The 17415-nt window shown below is 52.2% G+C and overlaps 6 protein-coding genes and 1 non-coding gene across 8 annotated transcripts; 4 read left to right on the forward strand and 3 right to left on the reverse strand.

The window, feature by feature from the left end:
• Positions 1–8: 8 nt before the first annotated feature.
• On the reverse strand, positions 9–4117 carry hpth-1 (hpth ortholog). The gene is made up of 4 exons (XM_956489.3): positions 2440–4117; positions 1606–2337; positions 1439–1550; positions 9–1376 (listed from the first exon to the last, which is right to left on the reverse strand). Exons 1-4 carry the CDS (start codon positions 3238–3240, stop codon positions 619–621), a joined length of 2403 nt encoding a protein of 800 aa, XP_961582.3. The 5' UTR covers positions 3241–4117; the 3' UTR covers positions 9–618.
• Positions 4118–6192: 2075 nt separating this feature from the next.
• Positions 6193–7782, forward strand: NCU01218 (hypothetical protein). The gene has a single exon (XM_956491.3). It carries the CDS (start codon positions 6489–6491, stop codon positions 7662–7664), a length of 1176 nt encoding a protein of 391 aa, XP_961584.2. The 5' UTR covers positions 6193–6488; the 3' UTR covers positions 7665–7782.
• On the reverse strand, positions 7685–9033 carry NCU01219 (glutaredoxin). Its single transcript, XM_956492.3, has 2 exons — positions 8701–9033; positions 7685–8378 (listed from the first exon to the last, which is right to left on the reverse strand). The coding sequence occupies exons 1-2, from the start codon at positions 8999–9001 to the stop codon at positions 8104–8106; spliced, it is 576 nt and encodes a 191-aa protein (XP_961585.2). The 5' UTR covers positions 9002–9033; the 3' UTR covers positions 7685–8103.
• A 273-nt stretch (positions 9034–9306) lies between these two features.
• On the forward strand, positions 9307–13342 carry NCU01220 (BAG domain-containing protein). The gene is made up of 2 exons (XM_956493.2): positions 9307–10555; positions 10643–13342. The coding sequence occupies exon 2, from the start codon at positions 11731–11733 to the stop codon at positions 12802–12804; it is 1074 nt and encodes a 357-aa protein (XP_961586.1). The 5' UTR covers positions 9307–10555; positions 10643–11730; the 3' UTR covers positions 12805–13342.
• On the reverse strand, positions 9313–10576 carry NCU16988 (hypothetical protein). Its single transcript, XM_011396528.1, has one exon. It carries the CDS (start codon positions 10408–10410, stop codon positions 9976–9978), a length of 435 nt encoding a protein of 144 aa, XP_011394830.1. The 5' UTR covers positions 10411–10576; the 3' UTR covers positions 9313–9975.
• A 264-nt stretch (positions 13343–13606) lies between the features above and the next one.
• Positions 13607–15786, forward strand: NCU01221. 2 transcript variants are annotated; one of them, XM_011396186.1, is made up of 6 exons: positions 13607–13697; positions 13778–13813; positions 14068–14203; positions 14389–14442; positions 14516–14774; positions 14849–15786. In XM_011396186.1, exons 1-6 carry the CDS (start codon positions 13626–13628, stop codon positions 14985–14987), a joined length of 696 nt encoding a protein of 231 aa, XP_011394488.1. In that variant the 5' UTR covers positions 13607–13625; the 3' UTR covers positions 14988–15786. The 2 variants fall into 2 exon arrangements, with proteins under 2 accessions (XP_011394488.1, XP_011394487.1); XM_011396185.1 differs by having other exon boundaries at positions 13685–13813; positions 14849–15634.
• A 660-nt stretch (positions 15787–16446) lies between these two features.
• On the forward strand, positions 16447–16552 carry NCU15109. The gene has a single exon. It is a non-coding gene; the product is annotated as a tRNA-Met (tRNA).
• Positions 16553–17415: the final 863 nt, after the last annotated feature.

Here is a 17415-nt window from a genome sequence, read left to right on the forward strand (position 1 = left end):
ACACAAGTCAACGAAATCTATTGTATTTAATGCTCTACGACAGCGCCTATGAAGTCTATACAATTCTGTAGTATTTGTGGTATCTAACCAACCCATTTTTGTCATGGTTTCTTGCCTTAAAGCCGCCCAGCCGTTCGACGGGTGCAGAGTCAAAATCTGAATTCGATTGTCATCAATTTTGTCCTGCACGAGCCATCCTGTTGCGTGCTGTCGGCACACGTTCTTCTATTGTTGGTGGAGGACCCCCCATTGGTGCTCATCGCGTACCGAAGGCCAACTGAAGAAATGTCAAAACTCGAAATAAAAGCAGATACGAATGAAGGCAAAGGCATAAATAACAATCTTCTAGCCTAATGTAATGGGTAACCTCTTAGGTCTTCGAAAAGCCGCAGCTCCCGGTATAAGAAGACGAGCCACTCGGCATCTTCGATGAGCACACAGCGATAATCATAAAGTCATTGAAACGCCCCGCTACAGCCTGCGAAGTATTCCAGTCAAAATTTTATGTATCCCACGAACCACCAGAAGTAAAACCGTATTTCCATCCACCCCCACTCATCCATCGCGAACTAGGAAGAAGCCGTGGCATTATTGCTCAAAGTAAAACCGCAACGCGCGCTATACAGACGCCCCTCCACTGCCACCCAGATCAGGATTTCGGTTGCCTGTGAGTATCGCCAGCTCGATATTCCCCATCGGGTTTGGGGGGACGGCCTGCGATGCATCTGGGTTTTGAGATGTTGCTGTACCTGGTGAGTTCCTGGCAACTCCTGAATGATGGCTGCCTTCAGCGATTGTTGATTCCAGCCCCGTCGCTTGACCAACTAACGGAACATGCGTAGGGGTCCCAGAAACGGCACCGGATTCTGTCGCCCGCACCGCCTCATAAAACTGAAGGCCATGAGGTGGTATGGCAAAAGGCTGGCCAGGAACAAAGTGGAAGGGGTTCGTAACGAGGTGCTGCTGTGGCTGTATCGCAGGTGGTGGCGGCGGCAGCAGCTGTTCTGTGGATGCCACGCCCTGTATAGGGAACGCAGTACCGCCCATAACCGCATGGTGATTGTGCAGCATTGGCTGCGTGTCAATTACCATCTCGCTCCCATCTTCCAAGCCATCATCGTCGTCCACCGCATCAGGCTCGCCATCGTCAATGAACGCAGCTGCTGCGCCATGGTGACCAGGTGGAGTGACCTGCATGGGGTTGACTGCTGTTCCTGGGAAAACGGGGCCGACTCGGTTCGGCACTCCTTCGTCGATTGGTCTTGCACCACGAGCGATCTCTGTCAGATTGTGCTCGCTGTTGAGGTAGCGCCGAAGATTCGTCACCCCCTGGCCGGAAAAGACGCAGAAAACAGCTCTCTGATGTTCGGTGAACTCTGTAGGTTTCGTTAGCCCTTGAACTTTATGGTGAATCGCTTGGGAGGGATTATCAGCATACCAGCTGGTGCCTCGCGGCAGAAACTCTCCAAATCCTCCCGCAGGAACGCTTGGACACCCGTAACACTCAAGTGAGTGAGACGAGGGCACGCGTTCAGAAGTCTTAGGACACTCTAAGGGAAAATGTTAGGATCACAACCGAGATGGATAATTCACGATTTCACTTACCCTCAATGTCAGGTTGGTGCAATAGCTCAAATGAACCCTCTCAAGGCTACTGTGGTGCATGTTGTTGTAACAGTCCCCGGGAACAAGATTACCGTCAGCATCTCTGCGAGGCCGGCGTTGATTCGCCCTAGCAAGAGCGTAGACACTCTCATCTGTGATATTTGAACATTTGACCAAACCAATGCGCTTAAGCTTGGGCAAAGTAGCAAGTCTCACGACAGAGTCATCTGTCAAATGGACGCAGCAACCGAGGTCGATGTATCGAATCCGGTTACAACATTGAACCAGACGTTTGACAGCTTCATCTGTGATGTTTCCGCAGTGGCCCAGATGGACATAGTGCAGATTCTTGCCCAGCCTGGCGATAGCGAACACAGCAGCATCTGTGATGTTACGACACTTCGCGAGCACGAGGTTGCGCAAGCGAGGAGCTACATCAATGATCTTCTCAACAGCTCGGTCCGTCAGTCTGGAGCAAGACGTCAGGTCTAGGATTCGGAGTTGCTCGTAGGTCTTGTTTGGAGGTAAGGAAAGGAAGGCAGAGTCGTCGATCAAATCGCAACTCGCAAGGCGGAGCTCTCGAAGAGCTTTGCCTTTAGACATAAGCGCCGTAACCGGATCGTTCCCAATTAGGCGGCATTGGTGAAGATCGATCTCGAGGATGTTGGGGCAATTCTCAGCGAATGCGATGACGGCCTCGTCAGTCACCTGAGCGCACTCGTTCAATTTCAACTGCATGGACAAAAGACGTTAGCGTTTGCTTTCATACCCAGATTCTCACCACCAAAGGCAAAGCTACCCCGTTCACGGGGCGATGTAGTGGAAACAACTTACCCTCTTGATAAATCTGCAGCTCTGCGCCAGCTGCACCAGACTCGCAATTGAGATCTTAGTGCAGTTGGAGATATTAAGGCCCTGTAGTCTAGAGCACTTTTCCGCCACAGCGTTAATAGAAGTTTCCGTGATGTCTTCCATGCCAGAAATGTCGAGAGCCAGGAGGCCAGTGTTGTTCCGTAGCAATTTGAGGAGACCAGCATCCGTGATGCGTTTGCAACCAGTCATGGTCAGTCGCTCGACACGACTGCACATCTCCAAAGACTCGACACTGCCATCGTTGAGTTCGGGAGCGAGGGCTGACAAATTGAGTCGCCTGATGAAATGTCGGTAGGCGAAGTACGGTCGTGGCGCACTGAGAGTTTGGCAGATGATCGTGTGTCGTTCCCAGGATGAGCAAGCTGGACGGTGCCACAGAATTTCCACTGCATTCCGAGCCCATGACTTGCATGTCAGCATGACATGGAGAATATCTGAGGAGGTTGTGAGTTTGACGAAGATGGCAATGAGTAGTTCGTTGGGCAAGCGATTAATAGGCGCTACACGGCACTCCTCGTCGGCGACTTGCATGTTCTCGATATTGGGAACGCCTAGCGACGACTGGGAGTCGTTCGCAGCGAGAAAGAAGTCGGATTCTTCATTGTCGACGGGCGGAGGGGTGCTCGACGACGAAGTTGATCGTGAATCGTCTTGAGCCTGCTGTTGGGCGGCCTCCGAGTGAGCTTCGGGAGCCGCGTCCCCGTGGGCCATCGGTGTTCTCCGGTCGTCGGCGATTATGTCGAGAGAAGCACGTAGCCTCATGATAAAAGTCGTGCCAGTCTGGTGGCAAGCGAAGAGAGATGTGTAGAGTCGTCGAGCAAGTTGTCGGGAGGAGCGCGACAAGAGGCAAGGCGATGGATGACTAAGTAAGCGCGAGGATCGGTTGATTGCTCGTCGGGGTGGGTTAAGGTGCTAGGGGGACCAGGGCTGCAGGTTGATCAAATGCCAGGTCAAGGGAGCCTCTGCTTATTGGCAGGTAGACGGTGGAAGACTAGGAGTGACGAGATGGCCCTCAGAAAGACGGGAGGAAAGTCGGGGCGGCGTGAGCGGAGGGTGGAGGTTCGGTCCAAGTTGGTCAAGAAGCCGTGGAGATGGTGTGCCGACGTGTTGGTAGCACTGGCGCCTCTTGTCTTTCAAGCGTGCTATTTATTGTATACTGGTACAAAGAATGGAAAGTTGTTGTCGGGGGGAAAGGACGAAGACCTAATTGTCGATGATGGCGATTTGTGTTGCAAGGTTGATGGGGCTCGCTTGCTTGAAGAGGATGCCGCCCGGTTGAGCAAGAGAAGATGCCCGGGGTTTATTGTTGGTAGCGGGAAACCGACAGCGGCACTGGTAGCTGCACTGACTGTGCAGGGCCTTCACTAGAGGTACCTACCTACCTAGTACGTAGGTTTGGACGGAGTGCTTGAATGCGGATGGAAAGGGAATGGGCGAAACCTGGCTGGCACAAGGCGAGACAGGGCAACAGGACGAGTGGGGGAAAGCTGCAGCGTCAGTGAGCGGCACTGAGGGAAGCAGGCACTTAGCATCTATTTCCCGGTCACGCTCTCGGGTCACTGCCGCTCTCAACGGTCGGGCGTAAACCTCCGATCCAGCTCGTCTTGCTGAGGTCTTCGTATTCTTCCTGGAGGATTTGATCGTGCCCTGTTATTTCTTGGATATTCCTAACAACAACATACCTCTACGAATTATGGCTGGCCCCGTTTGATCGCCAGTTGGTAGGCAAGTATGGCGGGCCGCTACTGCCCGATATCGAGCGCCAGATGCCATGCAGGTTACGCCATTGTAGCAGTTATCATGTACTACCTGCCTAGGTATTCAGGGGATGGGCAGTGGAGGTCCCGTTACACTCCAGTCCTGTCGCTCCCTAGCGTGGTGTATGCAGACGCAGCGGGCTGTCCGTCGGCGGCTGTATAGGTACCTGTACTGTAGACTACCTAGTCATTGTCCCTTTGCATCCACGTTCTCGACGGGAGTTTCCATGCATGTCTCCATGTGCTCTCATACAGCTAGGAGTATCCCATGAATTACCATTCCCATGCTATTGGCTAGGTTGGGAAGAGCCGTGACGATAGGCAAACACTAGTCGTGATCACTGCGCACCGACACATCGAGACATACGGGAGACTCCAAACTCCAGAGTTCCCAGGTCCGGACTTGACAAAGTCTGGTGACTGTCCTGCAGCCTCATGACATACAATGTGTGTAGACCCCCTCTTGTTGATGCAACAACACAGATCTCGAGAGCCATCAGCTGGTGCAACTCTGTGACATCAAACCATCACAACAGGTACTAGGAGGAGTGGACAATTCGGATACTGTCAGCAAAGACAAGCCAATTTCCTCCTCTGATCATCATAGGGCGATGCCTATACGGTGGCCAGCAAGGTTCAGCTAGCGAGTGATTGTCCGTCCCATCCGAGACCCAGCAATTTTCGGGCTAGAGTCTGGAGTTTGGACGTCGTTTGTCAACATTGGAAGAAACAGGGTCGGGATAGTGGCATTACTAGGTAGATATCTCTAGGGTTGTCGTTTGGAGTCGAGACTGAGCGTGCCAACTGCCATTTTGAGACCTTTGTTTAGGCTTCAAAACGCAAAGGAAGATGATGAGCCCGACAGTAGCACTTCCCAAATTCATGCTGCACATTGAGGTTGTATTAAGGTCGCTCGAGAACGAGACTGATCAGATGTGCCACGGTTATTCGCCCATGGCGCTCTGCATGGCGCTTAGAGCCCGACGGTCGCTGGCCAGTCGATATGCAATAGTGTGAATGATGTGCGAATCTCGACCCTCTGCCGATACTTTGGAACTTGGGGTCAGTTCATGGTAAGGCCTGCGCTTTGTTCGCATACCTACCTCTCTCTACATTAGACTACTCTACATAACCCCGCGACGGACCCTAGAGAGCCTGGTTTTGTCACTTCAGCTCATCCATCCCACCTTAGGATGTCCGAACCGTATCACCAATGGGAGGGGACCTCATACCTCAGATAGGGGTATTGTTAAAAGAACTGATGATGGAAGCAAAATAGAAAAAAAGAGAAGAGAAGGAAGGAGAAACTTTGTGTTTAAATTTTTTTTTTACATTTGTTAACTATTGATCTCATTTCGTGTTTATTTCGTAGTTCTTCTTTTTTCTCGGCGGAGAGGGGGGACATATACACTATAGTAGCCTATATATGGACCATGGAGCTGAACTCGGAGGAGACTGTGAAGACTTGTCTGCGAATCGGCCATCAAGGAGCAAGTAAAATGCCATGATTGAAGGCAAAAGCACAGGCAAGGGGCATGGAAGCGGAGGCTTGCTCCTGACGAGTACATAGTATTTCTTCGATGACCATTCACCACAAGGGCATAGTATGGTTTTGCATTCGAATCCACTTCCCTGGAACCTCAAGGACCATTCCCGCCGGTCATAATAAATACACTAATATGCATCATCGGAATCGTGTCGCGGGAGTTGGGGGTATCTTAGGTGATCGATATCGGTTGAGGCAGCTTAATGTACAAGTAGCACGCAAAATACTTTCAAAGATGGAACTGTGGAATTCTTGTGGTTTGTAGGGCAGTCAGGATGGAAGGCCATCGGCAAATTCACTTTTTGACAACGGGATTCATTATCGTCCCGCGATACCGATTTAGTTCATCGAATTGCTAGTACTTTTAACAATGTGTAACAACTTTGCGGCCACTTTTACCGACAATTCGAGGCGATCCGGAGATTTACTGTTAAGCCTCTGAACTCGAATTGAGTGCCCACCGCTGGCCACTGCGAAGCTCAGCTACCTAGCAAACTTAAGCCATGTCAATCTCGTCTTCTGGTTACGGAGCTAGAGCCAGCATCACCAACCTCAAAGCTTCTAGACCCAAGCGACTAGGACAAGGTCTTCAGGAATTGCACAAGATCAATGTGCAACGCTTGGACATGAGGTTAACCAGTCAAGTTACTCAACTGATCTTTAATTGCACAGAACGGCCTTGAAGCTTGCAACAGTCCACGACAATCATGCTTCGCCAGTCGACCTTCAAGCAACTGCCCAGGTCCTTTGGATCCGCGGCCAAAGCCGCAACACGAACTCCAGCTTCACGCCGAACCTTTCTGAGCCCTCCGCGAAGCCAACCCAATGAGCACCTCAACCGCCTCGACGTCAACAAGCTCTCGGAGCAACAACTCAAGTATGCCCGCAACCGCCGCGCCTTCCTCTGGACGGGGCTTTTCTGTAGCGTCAGCTCCATGATCTACGTCGGCTACCTCATCAAGCTCGAGCTCAAGAAACCCGTCCACGCCGACTCCAGCCTGCCTTCGACCGATCCTCTCGCCGGCACCAACGCCGTCGAGCGCAAAGTAGTCTTGCGCGACGAAAAAGGCCACGAACTCGTACCAACCGGCAACAGCACCGTCCCAACTTTCCCGCGTACGCTCGAGCTCGGTAGCTTTGAGGGGGCCATCGCCCCCGCCCCCGGCCCCTCCGCTTCGGGCTTGGCCCCGACAATCACCGGCCCCGACCAGACCGAGTACACCCTCGTGGGTTTCGGTCTGCGCACCGTCACCTTTATCGGCATCCAGGTCTACGTGGTGGGTTACTACGTCGCCACCGCCGACGTGGCCCCGCTGCAGTCGGCGCTGACCAAGAAGGTCAACCCGATTGCCACCACGCTCGTAGCCGGCGAGCGCGACCAGCTGCGCACCGATCTGCTTGACCCCGCCAAGGGTGAAGAAATCTGGGACGGCCTGCTGGCGAACGGAATCCCTGCGCGGTCCGTCTTCCGTGTGGTTCCCGTGCGCGACACCGACTTCCACCACTTGAGGGATGGCTTCGTGCGTGCTATCCAGGCCAGGGCTGGTAAGGTTGGGGACGAGCAATTTGGCGAGGCGATGAAAGACTTCAGGCAGATTTTCAACCGCGGAAAGGTTCCGGCGAAGCAAGAACTTCTGTTAATCCGCGACGGAGAGGGTAAGTTGAGCGTTGTGTATGATGATGGCGGGAACAAGAAGGAAGGGAGGCCGGCAGGGAGACAGCTGGTTGGCACCGTTGATGACGAGCGTGTCTCACGTGCTCTGTGGCTGAACTACTTGGCTGGCAAGAAGGTTGCCAGCGAGCCGGCGAGAAAGAGCATAGTTGAGGGCATCATGGAGTTTGTGGAGAGGCCGGTTGGAACCATCGCGGCTCAGGTGGTATAGCCAATACGAATAATAAGAAACCCATTGATTGAGGGGATTACAAGCCTTTCTAGCCCAGGATTGGGTTGAATGTAAGCAGTAATGTATCGGGCGCGTTTTTGCACTCCTATGATCACGATTCCAAGCTTTGCGCACACGTATGACCATGATGTTGGGGTATTCCAATGCTTTTATTTTCGCAAAACCACTTCAGACGAATAGCCACCCTTTGCTAGATCCCTGGGTATCCGATCCGCAATTACAAAAACTACTATGCAGAAGTAGAGGCCCATGGCGCCACGCACACCACGGGGCTCTCGTGATGTCTCCCACCATTTGAGCCTCTCGAGCGCTTTTCCCCTTGGCCAACGGTTCTCCCTGTAGAGGTTTCTTTCAACCCAGACAGTTGTGTCCTTCGAGAACACCGAGGTTGTTTCTAATGTGTCTTGCGGAAATCGACTTACAGAGCGCCCGCCTCTTGGAGGAGCTCTTGGATCTTCTTGCCGTTCTTGCCGTTCTTGACAACAGCCTCGAGATCGGAGTTACCGCCAATGTGCTGCTTGCCAATGAAGATGTTTGGGACAGTGCGCTGGCCGGTCAACTTGAGAAGAGCGTCCTGGACATCGGAGCCGTCGCTTTCTTGGTTGAGCTCGTAGGTAGCATACTTGGCATTGAGGCCGTCGAGGATTTGCTTGGTGTTGGAGCAGTAGGGGCAGTAGGACTTGCTGAAAACAACTGTTTGCGACAATGAATTGTTAGCAATGGGTTGCCGCATGCGACTCGTAGCATATTATCTGCAATTAACTGCATGGAAGAGCAAAAGCCAGTTTCCAAGTTCATTGATACAGGCGAGAGCGAAGATCGAAATAGCAAGCTTCCGCAAGAGATACACGATAAGGGTTCTAGAGCGAGCGGTGTATGCACCAGACCGTCGGACTCGCGCACAAGATTCGCACGTGTAGCGGCCCGTGCCGATGTAGCGGATGGCTTCGCGCGACTTCATATGCCAGTGCGCAGGGGAACGCGGGAAACAGTTGAACGTAGAGTTGTCACATACCGACAGCGTTGTCGTTGATCAGCTGCTTAGCCTTCTGAGTAGCGGCGTCGGACATGGTTGATGTTGTGCTGGAGAAGAAGCGGCGGAAGATGAAGGACATAGAGATTGCGCGAGGTGGAGGTCCAAGAGAGCGATATAGATATATATACCTACACAAAAGGGAGGGGAAAGGCTTTATATGGGTAAATTTGGGGAAACTAAGCACTGCAGAAACCGGAGCGTTGGAAGGGCGTGTGTGACCGTGTGTCGAACTAGGGTGGGCACAACGAGATATGAGGGGGAGGAATAGCGATTGCGACATTCGGTGTGAATTTGTCACGACTCCAGTTTTGGAAGGCTCACCCATATCGGGCAGTTCAAAGACTGGGTCATTTGATAGAGGATCGGGGATGAGGCACTCCCGACACTGTGCGGCTTCTGCACACTTTCGGCGTGCAAGATGCCGCAAAGTCACCGCGGGCGACTCCATCACGTTAATTGCGGAGTGATTTCAGTTTCCTCATCCTCAATGGAAACAACTTGAACACAGCTCAACCGGTTGAAGTCCGCCGGTCTCTCGAGGTGTCTCGAATATCAGATATAGGATGGATGTTGCCATCATCTCTCATTTCAGTTTGCGCCTCCTTAAATCGAATATTTGCCGTCTTTACTATGTACACGGCCCATCCTAGAAGTAGGTGCTGCATGGACACGAATATTCCAATGACGCAAAGGCCTTTCCGACCGCGCGATTCACCCGCGATTCACCAGAAAGCCATCATCAAATCCCCGCCGTTATCTCAATTCCGTCCCTTTCCTTAACTACCCCACTTCCCCAAATTCCAAGCCACGATACTTGGCCGTGCTGAGATTTGGCAAGCCTCCGCGCAAATGTTGAAGTTGAAAACGATATCGGCACCAGGAAATGATGTTCGATCGCTCCAAGCTTTTGAAGTGCCTACAAACTGCCGAGGGTTTTGTTTTTCCAGTAATATCTTTCACGATGCCATGATACCCATGGTGATAAGAAGAGGGTCGTCCGCAATCGGCCGCGCTGCAATGCTGACAGGAACGTCATCAGAACAGCGAGGATAGCCGCCATCAAGGGTTCCACTCGGAATGCCGACAGCAGCCACGGCTGGCCGGGGGCAGTTGGTGGCCAGTCTGGTGCGAGAAGCGAATGCAACACTTCATACCCTTGAATCAGCCTGGCAAACACGGCCCTCTCCAGCACTGTGCTCAAGGGAACGCAAATCGGGCCAGATCGCAAGTTCTGGTGAGGCGGACTTGCCAGCATTACTTATCGGAGCGACGAATGAGGCTATTCACAGCATGTGAGGGGATCAGATTGTCGGCAGCCTTGGGCCCGGCCATGACTTCATCTGGAACGAAATGCATGTCATCGACTTTGCTGCCGCCACGGCATCGTGATCCTGGCCTGGACCCAGTCGGCCAGTCCACCTTCCCCAGAACAGAGGGCGAGACGGCTCCACGGGTCTTAGGAAGCAATGCACGTGAGTGACCCTGACGCTCATATTCCAGGTTCGGCCGTGCGAACAAGGCCTGCTGGTTGATCATGTACTTCGTGGTGAATTTTCGCCAGAGAGCTCTCGAGATTATGACAAGAATGAACCGAACACGCCTCGGCTCTCCCACGCGTACGAGAAAGCGAGGCGGAGAGAGGCTGAACGGATAGGTTGGCGTCCTCTTTCTTTCGACGTTATCCGACATTGGTGGACGATTCTCTCCAGGGTGAGGCAACGACTGGTGGTTGTATTTTCAGTCGCACACTCACAACAACAGAGCGTTGAGTTCACTGTTTGCTTGCCCGAGTCGAGGCCCTGAAGCGGCCTCTTGCAGGGAGCCACATAATAAGGTATGTAACATCCAAGGTCACAAAGATAGTTGAATTGGAGAACAATGAAGGGGCCGTTGAGCTTATGAGGCGAACAACATGAGCCAGTCGATGAACGTGCGAGTCATGATGGATTACCTAATGATACCGATGTGGTTCCAATGAGAGCACTTGCAGCAGACACGCCCCGGGGCAGGAGTAGTAAGCAAGCTTGCCTTGGCCTTGGGAGTTGGCGCCACTTTAGCGGCTCCGTGGGTTCTTCCCTTTCGGACGGGTGTTCAGATGAAAAGTTGGGATCCCGGTCGCCCTTTTAACCTTTCCTTCTGACTTCGAAATTGTCCGAGTCCCTACATAGTACATGAACAAACCGCCACCATACGTTCCAGGCCTATACCCCTCAAACCTCAAACATCACCCGAACCTGGCCTCCCATCTGTCCGCCGCCATTCCCACTATTCGCACCCAACCTTGCCGGCCTTGCTAGACTCGTCCAACCCAATCGGCTGTGTTGCCAAAGACGCCCACTCCCGCATCTGCGCAACAGCCTGAAAAAGGACCCTTGGATCCCGAGGCGGTGATCGTCGTTCTAGTCGTCATTTCCCTACCCATTTTGGATACGGGTGCCAAAGACAACCGGTCTCTCGTGCCCTTCTTTGCCAACCCACGAAGACAAAACACTACGTCCCCAGCTTTGCGATTGGTCTCACGCCCTTCTACCAATCTAGATCTTGTCCGCCGTTGATTGCTCGACGCCTGCGGCCAAGCTGATAGCAGCGCCGTATCATACGATCCCACCCATAAAACGTCAACCCAATTACCCCCCAAACCGACCAGATCGACTATATTAGACTCTTCAGATTTCCACTTTCTCTTCTTTTCTTTCGCAGCAGGTCAACGGCGTACTGTCGTAGGACCAGCACACAGTCGCAAAGGTGGCTTCCGGAGGAGATTCGGCATCGTCAGGTGCCTTCGTTGCCCAGCTTGCCAACATCACGTCTTTGTTGAAAGTCCCGACTCAGCTGCAGCCTTACCTCGAGACTACCGCTGAGCATCTAGCCTCAGCTTCAGAGTATCTTCAGTTAGCGACCGGTTTTTCTCCCTCCCAGGTCTACACTGCCGCCGCTGGTACACTCCTCGCTCTGAGCGTCATCCCCGTCGTCGCCGCCCGGAAATCCAAAAGCAGAAAGGGAGGAAAGATGTCTTGGTGGGGGCGCCCCAGCTTGTCGCCTTGGAACTCGGGTGTTGGTCAAGGGGGTGTGCCGAGTGTGACTGAGGAAGATTTCAGCTACATCACTACCGAGGATCTTGATAGTCCTCGATACAGTCAGCGCTACGACTATGCTCGGTCACCACAGGCTGCTGTTCAGGGTATCAGCAGGTACGAAGAACCCGAAGACGACGCTCTTAACATTGTTTACAAGAACGCTGTGTACCCTGAGGGGTTTCCTGCGTACTCGATTGGCGACGGCAAACTCCTGGTCAGCGATGTGAAGGAGCGAGTGAAGCTGATCTTGGGGATTTCCGATCGCCACGGGAGGATCCGTCTGTACTACAAGGGCCGGCGCTTGAGGGATGATGACAAGCCCATTCGAGAGTATGGAGCCAAGCACAACAGCGAGATCACGGTTACGATCAGCGAGCGCGAATCCGAGAGCAGCAGTGATGTGGGGAGCGATGAGATTGTTATTGTTGATCGTGACGGACACGAGGTCCGCGAGGAGCCTGAGCCGTCGAAAAAGCATCGTAAGAAGCGCAGGGGCAGGACCAGGGAAGAACGAGGTGCCCGTAGCCCTCAGAGCCCACAAGAGAGTGTTTCGGATGTTGGTCTCAGAGTGCCGACCGAAGATCCTCGCAAGAGGGCAGCTTCACGAGTTCGATCTCACTCTCCTTCAGCCGAGTCCGGATTTTCGGCAGCATCCGGAGTGTCCGGGGTCTCGGCAATCTCCGCTATCTCGGCCGGTAGCGTTACTCGCGCCAGTCCGGCCTCAGTTGCTCCGGGCGGTCCCATCGAGAAGCTCGATCAAATCGCCGCCCACTTCAACAACACACTCCTGCCATTGTGCCGACAATTTGCGACCCATCCTCCTTCGGATCCTAAAAAGAGATCAGAGGAGCACCTCAGGCTTTCAGAGACGATCCTACAGCAGGTCCTCCTGAAGTTTGACGATATCGAAACGGGAGGAGATGTCGCAGTTCGCACAAGGAGGAAAGAGATGGTGAAGCAATGCCAGGATATTTTGAAGACGCTCGACGAGGCTCTTAAGGCATAATAGTGTGGACGGTCATAGGCGTAGTACCCGGATTTTTGTCATTTTTCAAGCTTCATAATCAGCATGAAAATGGAGGGATTTAGGTGGTTCCTCGTTACAAAGTTGACAATACTTTGGTAATCCAGCCATGTGAAAGGCGCATCGGGGTTACTGGTGCGACGCCACCAGCTGCTCTTCTTTGTTGTGCTTAGATTTCTATAACTGCTTTTGCGGGTTGAAGGCTTCCTGTATCTCTTGTCCAACGGTGTGACACGAGAACGTGGAAGATAAGAGAATCTAGCATTTTATGCAAAGAACATGGTCCGAAGCTATGGGATGTTGTTGACCAGGTCATAGATGGTAATTGACTAGGCGTCCCTCCCAAGGCCCAGTTCAAAGAGTTCGCAATGCATACAAAGACTCGTTGGTAACTACCTTGATGGCCAGCAGTGACGTGACGATGATCGTCCGTCTTGTTGATTGTGAGAAGTCGTCGCTCAAAGTGATGACCACAAACATGGCAAAGGACACAGAATCACAAATCTAACCGTCAATTTGGAGTTCACTTCACTTATCAGTGTCCGCTGATGAGATCATAGGTAATCATTCTGTCCACGAAAGAACCACTGCAAGTACCTTGAGATCAGAATCAAGGGGGCCGTGATAAGGTTATCAGCGTGGTCGTCGCGCGCCACAGGATTGCCAAGACACGGGAAGCAACCAAGGCGAAAACCAGCCCCACCAATTACAGACTGTAGGTCTAACCCTACCCCAACGCCTCAGGCAGCAAAGGCCACACTGGCTGGCAAGCCTCCACCGCGTCCGAAAACGGACTAGTGCATATGTCCCAACACCAAGCACACGGGCAATTTTCAGCACACACAAAAAAGTCGCAGACCGTCAACCATCGCGAGGTAAGAGCCAGACTTGCTGCCCATTTGATCTGCCGGAGCTTGACGGACAGATCGCTAATCTTCCTTCTTTGTCAACCCAGTCTTCCCCGGCAAAGATGTCTTCTTTCGAGTCTGTGGTACGTTGCGAATCCCCGAAACCGACTTGATGATGGATGTGGTTTCCACCGGTTCCATATCCGTATTGCGACGAATGGCTAGGCTGCCGACCGCTGCAGCGACACCGAACGAGATGGCTACGACATGTTCGATATGGCGATGGATACGGATATGGAATTGCGCGAAGCTTGGGACATGGCACACTGAGAGGGGCCGGTCGACCGCAAGGGTGCGACAGCAGCAGTTTTGTGATGGCTAACCTGTTGCTTTACAGGTCGTCATCGACGGCAAGGGCCACCTCCTCGGTCGCCTCGCCAGCATCGTCGCCAAGCAGCTCCTCAACGGCCAGAAGATCGTTGTCGTCCGCTGCGAGGCTCTCAACATCTCTGGCGAGTTCTTCCGCGCCAAGCGTACGTTACACCTTCACTCCTACACGAAACCGAGAAACATGACTGCGACAATGGGCATATTCGGGAGGATTTTGGAATTGGGCACAGCAGGAGGAAGGCAAATTGGGAATCGCAGTCATGGGCGAAACGAACAATAAGCATCGAACGACGAGAACAGTCAGACTGACACGGAACCGCGATTATAGTCAAGTACCACTCGTACCTGCGCAAGATGACCCGGTACAACCCCACTCGCGGTGGTGAGTTACAGCCCTTCCGACACGACGACGATGACAGTCGAGTTCTCGGCCAGACAATACTGACTGCGCATAGGTCCCTTCCACTTCCGCGCTCCTTCCCGCATCTTCTACAAGGCTGTCCGCGGCATGATTCCCCACAAAACTGCCCGTGGCGCCGCTGCCCTTGAGCGCCTCAAGGTCTTCGAGGGTGTCCCTCCCCCCTATGACAAGAAGAAGAAGATGGTCGTTCCCCAGGCTCTCCGTGTCCTGAGACTCCAGCCCGGTCGCAAGTTCTGCACCGTTGGCCGTCTCAGCTCCGAGGTCGGCTGGAAGTACGAGGATGTTGTTTCCAGGTACGTCGGTTCTATCAGAGCTGAGGCTCTTGCTTCCCGAAACAGCGTACCTTGTGTTGCTAACTGCTTGGTAGACTCGAGGAGCGCCGCAAGGCCAAGGGCGCCGCCTACTACGAGCGCAAGAAGGTCGCCGCCCGCCAGCTCTCCGAGGCCAAGAAGAGCGCCAAGGTCAACGACAAGACCGCCGAGGCTCTCAAGGAGTTCGGCTACTAGAGATAGTAGCTGTTGCTTCATCGACTTTTCATCCTTTGTGCGTTTTCACTCTAGATTGGCGCGGTTCAGGGCATCATCAACATTTGCGAGGAAATGTGGAGGAGTCAGTGGCTTTTCGACTCGCTGTTTGTCCCAGGCTTGGGACCTCATACGAATAAATGATGAGATCACACAACCAATGGAGAGATCATGCATGGGATGAATGGAAGAAACAAGACAAATACCCCCGGGCGTTCAGCATGCAGTTCAGGCCCTTTGTGTGGTGCGTGCCAGGCGTGTTCTCATGACAGGAAGGGACCCTTGCGTCTCGTAGATGACGACCATGCTGTCCAGCGGCACCCCGTGCACAAGCCCGAACTGCTGAAGCAAGCCAATGAATGACTACTGCGTACTTAAGCCAAATAATGCTAAAGTCTTCGAACGAACCCTTTGATATCGTAGCGTTGTGCTACAGTATCACATTTATTTCCAAGCATGGCTAACGCCTCGAGCCCACGACTTCATCACAACCTTAGGCTAATTATCTAGTGAAGCATCACACCTGACATTGCGAGCTGGTCAGAGACAAACGGTCCTTTAGTGGCTGTTAATACCTTTCCAAGTCCCCTGGCCAATAACTAATTGAATACTTGTCCGCACGACATCCCAAACCTTACTGTATTTACCATACAATGACAAACATCGTGATCATCTCATGGTGTACTTATGACTTTGGGGTCTTGGACATAGTCGCCATGTGCAAGTTACCTAGTCCACACGTCCTAACTCGCATTTGCGCATCGCATATCATGAATGAAGCAAGCTTGTGAAGTTGTACATGTTCCTATTCCAGTTCGGGGGTGGCGTACTTCACGTCGACAAGAAGGTCATAAACTTCGTTACTCTTCTTCCCTATAAACCGTCTATAGCAGCCCATATGATCCGGCGCTTGAAACCTTGACTTGTTCTAAGTCTGTCATTCCTTTGTAGTTTTTGTGTTGAGCATCACTTTTCTAAAATAGCATTGCCAATCTTGCACAAGGATATTCCGCCTCTTTCCCTTTCAGGATCTCACGATGTCTTTCACTCACAAGTGCAATTACACGGAAGACGGGTTTACGTTAGATTCCAACCAGACTCGAGTCTCTCACGCCAATCGAGCTAGGTAAAAAGTATGCTGGGACCATTGTCTATGTGTACAAATGATTGAAATCCGCATTACCGATTCTTAGATTATGTTCTCCATTTATATATACATTCCCCTTTCCTTCTCTTTCCTGCTTTTCTTCTTTTCTTACTATCTGCTTTCTCCTTTCTCTCTTGCCACCACAGAACTCTAACCTCTGGTTGGCCCAACCAATAGCTCGCAAATAAGAAAGATCAATCAGTGTTGGAATTCGAAAAGCATCGTGTTCCCGAGGAGGCATGTCTCGCAGACTATATAGAGCACAAATCCAGACTTGATTTCATAACTCATACTGGGACCTTGGCGCAGTTGGCTAGCGCGCAGGTCTCATATACCTATATGATCTGGTTAAAAAATCAGAGTAATCCTGAGGTCGGGAGTTCGAGCCTCCCAGGTCCCAAATCCTTTTGTTGATCCTCTTTTTTTTTGTAAGGTTCCCAACATCATCCTTGCCTTCTTCCCCTTTTGCGGTCTGTTTGGCCAAGCAGAGCTGTCTTGTCTTTGTTGAAGAGCGACTCATAAGCAATGACCTCGAATGGGCTTTCGAGGTCCCAAAAAATGAAACACATCACGACCTAGCCATTGGTGCGAATTTGAGTCCTACGCCGAAGTCCCGGACAGTGTGGAGCCGGTAACCGGAGGGCTTGCGATGACATCAGTGCACTCAGCTGCCCCGCGATGTCTGGTGATGATGGTGAGCTGCTGAGCTGCACAACTTTGAAGTTTTGGGGAACGATTGGTTGTTGACTGGTGTCACAGATTTCTTGGTGAAGGTTCAGCAATATTTCCAAGACTGGCTGTCTCTCAAAGATGATGTTCAATGTACAGCGCTGCAGGGGTGGCCGTTCAAAGCACCTTTGATCGTTCGTATTTGTATGGTCGTGACATTCTGGAGCCTAGTTCTATAACGTGTGTGGCATGCTTACTTCGACGGGTAAGATGGCGCGGGTATCTGTGTTTCCTGTACCGTGGATATTTACTTCGTCTAACTGAGAATTTGCTCTTTGGGTTTCGAGATCCCATAGATTACACTTCCATAGAATTCCGGGAAACAATGTGTGTGCAAATGTCATGCATGGCAAATAGATTGGGTTCGCATACTCGCATCGGGCGGTACCAATTCCGACTACTACCAGGAGCTGACATTGCTACAGGAACAGAAGACTTCACATTTGAATAACAACAACAAAGACAAGCGAGCACCCAACTAAGCGTCAAAGCTGGAACGCCCACCAACAAAATAACCAACGCACTCGATCCCGA

The sequence above is a fragment of the Neurospora crassa genome, linkage group V, assembly GCF_000182925.2.
Source record: "Neurospora crassa OR74A linkage group V, whole genome shotgun sequence".
NCBI lineage: Eukaryota > Fungi > Ascomycota > Sordariomycetes > Sordariales > Sordariaceae > Neurospora > Neurospora crassa.